Source organism: Capsicum annuum, chromosome 4 (assembly GCF_002878395.1).
Source record: "Capsicum annuum cultivar UCD-10X-F1 chromosome 4, UCD10Xv1.1, whole genome shotgun sequence".
Lineage (NCBI taxonomy): Eukaryota > Viridiplantae > Streptophyta > Magnoliopsida > Solanales > Solanaceae > Capsicum > Capsicum annuum.
Window position 1 is genome coordinate 27,665,251 of NC_061114.1, and position 11,236 is coordinate 27,676,486.

The 11,236-nt window shown below is 29.9% G+C and overlaps 1 protein-coding gene across 1 annotated transcript; it reads right to left on the reverse strand.

Annotated features, from left to right (window-relative positions):
- Positions 1 to 7,716: 7,716 nt before the first annotated feature.
- On the reverse strand, positions 7,717 to 9,352 carry LOC107869051. Its single transcript, XM_047411549.1, has 3 exons — positions 9,314 to 9,352; positions 8,251 to 8,343; positions 7,717 to 8,157 (listed from the first exon to the last, which is right to left on the reverse strand). Exons 1-3 carry the CDS (start codon positions 9,350 to 9,352, stop codon positions 7,717 to 7,719), a joined length of 573 nt encoding a protein of 190 aa, XP_047267505.1.
- Positions 9,353 to 11,236: the final 1,884 nt, after the last annotated feature.

Here is an 11,236-nt window from a genome sequence, read left to right on the forward strand (position 1 = left end):
TGGAATAGAACCTGAATTGTAGTGATCACTAAACTGAGCCTGTATTGAGCAAGGGGAAGCACTCTCTAACGAGTCTCCTAAACCTAAAGTGGAATGTAGTTTTGGGGTAGTAGGATGCGCTGAACACACACTTCCCACTCGGTGCTAAATTTTACTCCCAACTGAAAGACACTAAAATACTAACTGGTGCATGCACTAATAACTTATAAATGATAAGCTCAGGTCATGGTATTTTAAAAACAACAGTGCATATAAATTCTTTGGTAATTATTAACCTTTAAACTGATTATGATGACTAACTGGATGACAAGACTCATGGTTTATCTTAAAATATTCTGAAAATATTGAAACTAAGTAAATAACTAGGTTTTGGGGTATTCAAACACCCAGGACTTGATAGAAATAATAACAGGGACATACTAAAGCTTTAGAAACATAATAATAAAGCATTATTCAAAGAAACCCATCACTTGGGCATTTCATCAACCATATGGGGACCAAAAACTTGGGCATGGGAATATCTTAAACATGGGAGTGTAACATGATTAGATAACTAAAATTATGAATTGGGGGATTTACATGAAATTCTCTTGAAATAGGACATGGGCATTTCATCAAAATATATAAAGATCATAGCTTGAACATAAGAATATCTTAAATATGGGGGAACAATAGAGTTACATGGAAAAATTTATAACTTGGGGATTCATCTTGAAATTGATTGAACATGACATGGAAATTTCATCAAACATGTGGGAAGCATGAATTTGAAACATGAGAATGTTGCTAAAAATTATGAATTTTGGATCTATCATGGAATTCACTTGAATGAAGCATGAAAAAATCAAATTCATGGCATGGAGAATTCAACATCTTGTATTGAATCATGCATAGAATGAATTGAATTAAAAATAATATAAAATCATGAAACTAAATATTTCTTGAACATACCAAACTCCATAATAAGAATAAAATTTTATTCTTTAATTGAAAAAGGGTTTTTAGTCTCCATGGGTGAAAGGGGACCCATGGATGAACTCCCACATAACTTATTAGATTTATTGAATGTAGAAGCTTGAACTTTGAATTTCTAATGATGTTCTTAACTTCTTGGATTTGGAACCTTAATTTCTTGATTGCCTTGAAGAAAATTTGTTGAAGTTCTTGGTGTTCTTGAGAGGGCTAGGGTTTTCTTGAAGAGAAAAGGATGAATAATAATGTATCTAATGCTTTTAGGGGCTGAAATTATGTGTTATGGACGATTTTGGGTGAGGGAAATTGACCAAAGTGATGCTAGACCCTTTAGGAACTGAATCATCATGTGAAATAGATCGGTATCACGTCGGGAAAAGAAACTCGTTGCATCGGCTTGCTTCCTCTCATGAAAAATGCCATAACTTTTTGCTCGGGTATCAGATTAAGGTGAAACTGGTATCGTTGGAAAGCTAATTAAATTATATATAATTTGGTGGATCTTGAGCTGCGAAATTCTACATATATAAAAAGTTATACAAGTTCAAAGTATACCCTTATAGGATCGAATACCAAACATTGAATGAATCAAAGGCGCTTTGCTCAACTTTGTTCTAAGTGATTCTTATGAATATTTTTCAACTCGAAAGCACATAAAACTCGAGGATAAAAATCATGAAACTTATATTCACATGGAAATTATTTGGATTATAGCATATACATGTAGGAACAACGGTTCAAAGACTAACCCAAAAATGTGGGGTATTACAGTGCAGGACATAGCTGCATCAAATATATACAAGTAGTCAATGTATTATAATATAGATATAAAATTCATGCTTTCCTAAAATGCTTAATTTTCATGTGAAAAGATTTTATCGTGCATAGGTCCATATGTATGAGGAGTTAATATACATTGGTAATACAGTTTTTTCTCATGTTTTTAATGTATAACATCTGGCAATACATTAATACTTAGAGTAATACAGTTACACAAATCTGTAGGAAATCCTTTATAAGCTATAACAATCTGATTTACCATATCTATTCAACATATAATATAACACCATATATAGCAATAAAGACTAAGCAAATATAATATGAAAACTGTAATTTGTATTCAACTTCCGTTAACTTATAACCATACTTTAAACATTCAAAAAATTTAAATCTAAATTTGGTTCATACATTTGTTTGTCAGATCGTTTAGCTTTGGTGTTGAAGCCATTTGCTAATGCATATTTCGCCATTACCACAATCAGAGTTTGTTTATCCTTGTAAAGCTGATCAACCTTTATTTCTGTGTTCTTGAAATTAGTAATGAAGTTTTTCACTTCAAATTTTGGAACTTATAATGAGTACTGATTTTGCATTGCAACGGCCGTTAACACAAGAGTATCAGATTCAGTTCCTTCAATACAAAAAACAACACCTATTTCACTATCAAACTTAATCTCCTTATTGGACTTGTCAAACATTGAAATACACAACGGATAATATACAAATTCTAGGCAAGTTTTCTTCAACTCAATATACACCCTCACTCCATTATTATTCCTTATAATAATTGGAGAGGAATTACTGCGTATTTTTACCACAACTGAATGATTATTAACTGCGTATTTTTACCACAACTAATGTAAAGGGTAGCTAATGATTATTAACTGCGTATTTTTACCACAACTGAAGATTTTGATGATTTCAACACTATACTACCACGGGAAATTCTAATTAAGGCTAGTTTATCTTCACCTTATCAGATGAACAAACATCTAAGAGAAGAAAGACAATGATGTTTGAGGAAGATAGTTCAGGGATGAAAAATGATGATATTTCTACACATGCTCGTTCAGTAGGTGATGTGTTGGGGTCCTTTTGAAAAATCAAAATGCTTTAACAGATAAGACATCATTTCAATTTGAACATAGTCAGCAAGGACAATTTTTTGTGACTCCAGAGCATGAGCAAGTCAAGTCTTTTCCTTCATCTTCCACAATGCCTCACAGGACTTGAAAGTTGAATTTAGACATGGAAGAAATAAAGCATTACATCAAGTACTATGTAAGTTAACTTTCTTATTGATAATTTTATTTTAAAAAGATAGAGTTGCTACTATTTTTTTTGTGTACGTAATAAGGTTAATAAAAAGATTGCTGACGTGGTAACAATATTATCAAATATACCTGCTAAGGTTGTGGAAGCTTTAAAGAAGGAAGAAAATAAAGAATCACCGGTATAAAACTTTTTACATTCAATTTTTTATTACTTTGGTAAAATATTCATACAATCGTATTGTTATTTTATATAGGATGAGAAAATGGTTGATAAGGAAGAAGGTGGTGAAAAAGAATCAAATAAGTAGGACAGTCCAATCATAGAGGATTTTCTTATTTTTTTTAAATATGTGTGTTTGTTACTATAAATTTGTCTTTCTACCATTGGTAAACATATTTTTTTCGTTATTAAAAAGAACTAAGATTCGGAAAAGGGTCCACTGACTAAAATTACAAATGATGATCCCGTTCAAATTAAACCTGTAGACACGGATATCCAAAGATGTATCAACACAAATACTGAATGTACAACAACAACTGACATTCAAAGCCAAGAGAAGGTATTTTGATATTATTATTCCACATTTGTATTAGAGAACAAATATGTATGGGAGAGTTGTGTATATATTAGAATCATAGATTTTATTTTATTTTAATATTTTGATCCTATATAATAGGTTTTCCAACTAATTATACATATTTATTTTATGTATGAATCCTGCTTAATCAGTTAACTATTATGTATATCTAATTTGAGGTATTAATCGTAGTAGAATACTATGCATGAATCAGCTTATACATATATAGGTTATGTATAAATAGTTTATACATTCATCTGTTATGTCTTACAAGGAATTTCTAAAGCTATCTAACCACTTATACATTCAACTGTTACGTAGGGGAGATTTACAAGTTTTTAATAAATAATATGTATTTGCAATTGCATATACTTACATATTTTGTGTATTGGTATTCAATGTTTTTAAGTACCAATGGTTTACTATACATTATGAATATTTTGGTTGTCTGATGAATAATAATTCATTAAAAAATAATTTTCATCTGAAAAGTAATTATGGGAAATCTGATTGTTATCTACTTTTCATTTATGCTTCTTTACACTAAATTTATCACTATATAACACATTAATATCTATGCATGTAGGATGATTTCAATGGCACAATAAAGGATTCAGTTCAAGATGTTGTTGATGCCTTCTTATTTGGGTTGAAAACACCCTCAATTATGAAGCCATTGGATGTTGGTACTCTAAATACAATGACCGAGAGCCAATGAACGCTTTTCGATAGTCAGTTTCCACCTGACTTCTCAGATGCTCAAGTTTGGCACCTTGAAGCCACGAATGCACCAGTAAAAAGAGACTGAAAGAAGTCTAGGATTTTCAGGTCACCATACCTAACAAAATTTGGTTCAAGCTCTAAGGGTAAAGGTAGTTATGATAATGAAGAGAAGCAGAAGTATGCATTGGAGGGTTGTACCATTTATCAAGAGTTGCCTAATGAATTGATGTTGGATTACTCTAAATGAGTTGCAAAAGGTTTATTGAAATATCATGTTGACAAGTAAGTAATTTGAAACCATTTTTTCAAAAATAGTACGTCAACAAAATTATATATAATATTTATACATTTTTAATGGTACAAAAAACAGACCAACAATCATTATCTGAAAAATAGTTTTGGACTAGGTTATCTAGAGTTGAAATTTATCATTGCACATCCTCAATCGAAGAATTGGTTCTACCCAATGTCGCAAACTAACACATGCTGGAACGCCGAGGAGAATTAAACTAGCGTTCATTCAAATGTGTTAATAAGTATCCATGACATACTGTTGTTGGAGTGTAAATACATTTTTTTCTCTGTAAATTGCAAATGTGATGATATATATCATACATAATGGGTAATGTATTATGATACCTCATACAATAATGTGAACAGTTTTAACTTAAATCTTAAAAAAGAATGTAATTTCATCATACATAGAAAGTAAAGTATAATACATTCTCATACATATATAACAAGATGTTATTGGGGGTGTAAATCATACATACAACATTGAGTTCATACATAGATAGTTAAGTATAATACGTTATAATACATACAATTACATTGTTTTTACTTATGCCTAAAAAAGAAATCACTTGCATCGTACATAGAAACTAAAGTGTAATACATTCTCATACATATAGACCAAGCTGTTGTTAGTGAGTAAATCATACAAATAACACTGACCTCATACATAGAGAGAAATGTATAATACATTTCCATACCTATACCACATGCTGGTACGACTACTTAAATTAAACTAACTGCCATACAAGAATGTAAATACGTATCATACACATACTATTGTTGGAGTGTACATCGATTATTTGTAGGGTAAATTTCTAAAACAATGTCAAATTATCATTTAAACTGGGTAATGTATTATAATTTATGATACAATTCTGTGCAAAATTATGCTTATAGCTAAAACCAAATACACTAGTAGCATACATACAAATTACTGTATAAAACCATCTCATACATATTTTTCAACTGCTCTAAATTATAAAACTTCTATTTAATATGATTTTTTGGTCTGTCATGCATATTTTCTTATTATGTTTCATTATTTTTTTTCTTTATCTTTTTTGTTATTTGTATATGTAGTATTTAAATATGATCTTGTACCATTTGAGTAAGAAATCAAAGCTGCAACTTTATAAAAATTATAGATATACAACAATAAGTTGCTTCTTTAAAATATATTGAGAAAACATATCCAAGATATTATTCAGATGCTTCATATGTTAATACCTCTATGGAAGAAGACTACACAGAATCATGTATTGTGGCTAGAAATAAAGAATCAATTATCGACATAATTGATAGATTCTGTATTCCTGCTAGATTACCATGACATATAGTTGATGAGGTCTATGTTCCAATTAACCGTGGCAAAGAGTTTCACTGGGCGTTGGCTGTAATTGTGCTGAAGAAGAGATTGATAGGTGTCTATGACTCATTATCAGGTACAAGAAAAGGGGACCATAAAATGAAATACATAAATTGACAGTGATGTTGCCTACTTACTTGTTAGACAAAGGTTTTTTTTTTAAAAGATAGAGCGTACTGGCTGGGCAACACTGGATGCATACAAAGACAATCTTGTTCAGCGGATTCAACTTATGAATCAAAACCCATTTGATGTTGACTATGTGTAAAACATACCATAACAAGTGTGTGCTAGTCTGTAAGTGATTTTGGTGTATATGTTTTTACATGTATAATTATGTAATAATTATTGAACGACCTATTAATTCATAATTTTTTTTATATCAGAGACTGTGGCATCTTTGTTGCTGCATTTGTAGAAATATTAAGTGAAGGACTAGATGTGTATTCATTTTGGTTTGATGCACAAAGTCAACGTGCACACTATGCATCTTTACTATGGAATTACGGAGTGAGAAAGGAAATTGAAGGATACACAAGGGATAATGATGATCCTCCACATCCAAGGAATAGTTATCTCCAATCAATTGATGAAAGTGCAATTGTTACTTTTGAGTAGCATAATTTTTTAATAATCTGCATGTAAACATCTAATTCTTGTTTTAGTAATGGATGTTAAACAATTACAACACTATTTAATATTTGATGTTGGTTTGGAATTTAGAGTTTATTGATATCTTGGAACTGCTTATGCATACATATGTTATGTATAGTTAGCAGCTTCGTTTACTAGGGTAATGTTTTGGTTTTAATTAAGTGAATTGTAATGACTTACAATATATTATAGTGGTACTATCTAATTTGGCAGCTATTACATTTGACGTACAATATATTGTATTGGTACTATCTAATTTGATAGCTATTACAATAAATAGTAATTTATATATAACGTATAACAAACAATTATACATTAAAGTGTTATTTTATATCTAATGTATAATATTTTCAAGAACAGAACTTCATTAAACTGTCAATTACATCTAATGTATGGATTATGATTCATATATTTAACATTTGTCTCATACGTAGAAAGTTAATTATAATATATTCTAATACATATTGTTACAATTTTTTAACTTAAATAAAAAAAACGAAAACAATTACATCATACATAGAAACGAGAGTATAAAACTTTCTTATACATATAAAACATGTTGTTCTTTGAGTGCAAATCATACATATAGTCTTGACAACATACAAAGTAAGAAATGTATAATACATTCTCATACGTATAGCACATTATAGCATTGCTATTTAAATTGAACTAACTTCCATACAAGAGTGCAAAGAAGATCTATTTTTAAAAATGAAAGTTTACAGATGTTCAGTTATAAACAATGTTATACATTACAAATAACTGATAGTTTAATGTTTAATTATTTGTTATACAATACATATGAATAATTATTTAATGTTAGCTACCAAATTAGGTAGTATTTATACACCTTTTTGTATAATGTAAAGTAAAATAGTTAAAGGAATGTAATATGATTTATGTCTAATGTAAAACATTTTTGTGACAATCTCAAACTATTATTAAGATCTTAACTTGAAATAACAATATAAAAGATAGTTCAAATTTTTTCTAGATTATCAACGTCAATAAAGTAAATTATTTATTCAAACGAAACCAAATGCCGATCATCACGTGGAAAATTAAATTATCTTTTTCATGATTTCTTTGGAATAAAATCGCACGTGTGTCGGTTGTGACCTGCACGCCCGCATTTACCACAATAGTTTGAACTTGAAGAAAGTGATTCACTTGATTTGAAATGACTTTCTTTTTTTGGCCTACCCGGAGGTCTTCTGTATTTAGGCGGTAGAACTTCTTCATCTTCTACAAATTGAGGAACATTCCAAGCCTTCATCTCTGGTATTGGAACTATCGGAAGTTCATACGTCTTAACAATGGTTTTTGGCCTGTACAATTTTGAGTAGTAAGGGCCATAATCTCCTACATTTTTAGTCTTTAATACGGCAATTATGTGTGGACAGGGTATTTCATCAATTTTATACCGGTCACAGTTGCACGTGCCATGTTCAATATCGATAATGTATTTTCTTTCGGATTCATATACACAGTAAAGATAACTTGCAGCTGCCTTAACCTATTAGACACACATGATTCAATACATACGTTAACATAAATATTGATAATGAATTAAAAAAGCTCTTAGTTTCATAACTATTCAAATACATACCATTATCTGTAAAGCCTTAGCCCCATTAAGAGTTAGAATATCTTCAAATCTTCTCCCTAATGCTGTCTTGGTACAAGATGTAATGTCACTGCTCTTTCAATTCCATGCTGCAAATAAAATTCCAACTTCTTCAAGAAATCCTAAAATAGGAAGTTTTCTAGCCTCTATCAAGCAACCATTAATACATTCGGCTATATTAGAGGTCATTATTCTATCTCTATTAATAGGAGAGTGACTTCGAGACTATTTTTCATATCTGATTTCTTCTAGGTATTTCTTAACCCTATGATCAATCTTAGCAACCTTTGACATAATGTAATAAAAATCTTCTTTTCTATAAACTTTAGCCGTAGAATAATAAAGGTTACTAAGTCTGTCTTCGCTTTTTATAAAATGTGTGCAAACGTTTTTTCATAAACGTCAAATACATGCTAGATGAGGGACATTAGGATACACAATCCTCACACCTTTTATGATACTCTCATTTCGATTTGATACAACACACATGTTGTCCTATTCGGCAAATGCTTTCCTAAACTGATGGAAAAACTAAGTCCATGCATTGCCATTTCCAGAATCCACAACACCGTAAGCTAATGGCAGAACAAAACCTATTAAAAAAAAACAATAACAACCCAATAAATTATGTGAATGTAAAACATATATGTAATAATTTTGCAAGTACAAAAATCCATATACATAGCAGATTAATGTATAAGAACATCCAAGACATAGACATATGCATATGTTTACAGAGTTAAAAAAAGTAAGGAATAATACCTGGACCATCAAGTGTGCTTCCTGATAGAAAGGTTTCTTTGTACGGTCCGCTTAAATGAGCACCATCAATAACTACAACATCCCGGCAAAATTAGAAACTCCTTATCATGAGATTTAAGGCAATAAACAAGTATTTAAAGTCATTATCCAATTCCTTATGAATCTAAATATGCGAGTCAGTATACACTTTATTAAGCATATAAATATATCGCGATATTTTTTGATATCCATCAATTGGACCTACTCTAAGCATCGTAATTGCCTTCTCTTTTGCGTGTCAGACCTTCATGTAGTTAATATCAACTCCATAAACAACCTTCATCTCTTTGATTATGTCAGCTGGTGTGTGTATTCTCTTGTGATTAATTAATTTTGGTGCTGTGAATTCACTCACAAAAATTATTATAAAAATCAATTTTTTAGTACTCTATCACTAAGATGGCATGTATGTTCTGAATGAACTTTTCGAATCACAAAAATATCTAATTCATTTATACAAGATGCCTTGAGGAACCATTTGCAATCTTTGTTACGACATTGTAGGACATAACTATATTAAATATATACAAGTAATCAATGTATTATAATATATATAAAATTCATGCTTTCCTAAAATGCTAAATTTTCATGTGACAAGATTTCATCATGCATACGTCTAATGCCATTAACGCAAGGGCATTAGATTCAGTTCCTTTGATACAATGAACAACTGTTTCACTATCAAACTGAATCTCCTTATTGAACTTGTCAAATGTTGAAATACACAATGGATAATTTACAAATCATGGACAAGTTTTCTTCAACTCAATGTACACCTTCACTTCATTATCATTCCTTATAATAATTGGAGAGGAACTACCTTCAAAAATGTATTTTACTTCAATTTTTTTACGAACTTCATCAATATTCAATTCTGTAGAAATAGTCGAAATCAATTTCAAGAATGTTGTACTTTCTGAAATAATAATTCCATCACTTTTGTATTGTTGATGAAGAATTTCGGACTCGTAGGAACCCGAATGACACGATAATATAGGGATGTTCATATTGATTATTGGAAACAGAAGAATCCAGTTGTGGACGTGTTTTTTTAGTGTGAATTCCATATCGTAATTAAAAAATAATTATGGTGATGTTTAAAGATATTTTTTAAATCTGAATTTCAGTTATTATTTTTAAGCGTCCACTAAGTTAGATGAATTAATTAATGCTGTTTATTAAGTAATAGAATTATTGTATCTGATTTTTCTTTCCATAAATATCGGCTAAAAGATTTTATCATACATTGAAACAACGTATAAGGGGCAACGACATATATATGTATTTTACCCAAAGACGGAAGAGAGAAAGTACATTCGGGATATTATGTCAATAGTTTCATTAAGGATTGGATTTATGTGGTTTATACTATTTTTTGCCTAATACCCATAACAAATGCTTTGTTAAGAGGTCATTAAATGAATGATCGGAGATCATTGTAGGTTGATATATATCGTGATAAGATTTTTCAATGGGGACTTTTCTGTTAAAGTGATGAGATGCTTCTACTAATTCTCAAAGCTTTCAAATACATAAAGTAGACTATTTGCAAGTTAGATGTATCGCTTAATTTCGATGGATTGAGAAAATTTGGTATAAATTTCTTTATAATTGTAACATTAAGAAATTGTTTCATTCGAGATGAAATTAGGAATATTATATTCAAAATTATGATTTTAACTTTAAAGATGAAAATTTAATATATACTCTAACTATGCGAATAATGTCTCACTTTTAATGAATTTGAACGGTTGTAATATGCAATATCTTTACTGTGAATAACCGCGCTTTCACTAGTATATTAATAAGTGGAGATAAATCAGATTCAATATTATGACCTTTTAGTTTATATACACTATAGATTTAATAAATATTTTTATCATATTATTTTTGATATTATGTTGTAAACTTGAAGTATTAAACTTGACCTATTCATTGGTATTGTATTTAGCTAGGAACAACTAATACCAACAGAAAAAAATAAACTAGGAATAACTTGATTATCTATTTCAAAGTTCTCGTATACCTTCCATTGAGATTTAGTAATCAAATTTCTATTGTAATTTATTGCATTGTAACCTTCAGAAAAGATTTTAACTAGTGTTCACCATCAGTGAAAATTATTTTTTACACAAGCAAGTATTTTAAAGCTTATTATAGGCAAGTT

Excerpts from the sequence above, each read along its gene's own strand:
- LOC107869051 (XM_047411549.1), bottom strand. The coding sequence starts at position 9,352 with ATGAAGGTTGTTTATGGAGTTGATATTAACTACATGAAG. Across the intron at positions 8,344-9,313 it reads TTGATATTAACTACATGAAG|AGCAGTGACATTACATCTTG; the intron begins GTCTGACACGCA and ends TGGAATTGAAAG. Across the intron at positions 8,158-8,250 it reads CTAAGGCTTTACAGATAATG|GTTAAGGCAGCTGCAAGTTA; the intron begins GTATGTATTTGA and ends TGTGTCTAATAG.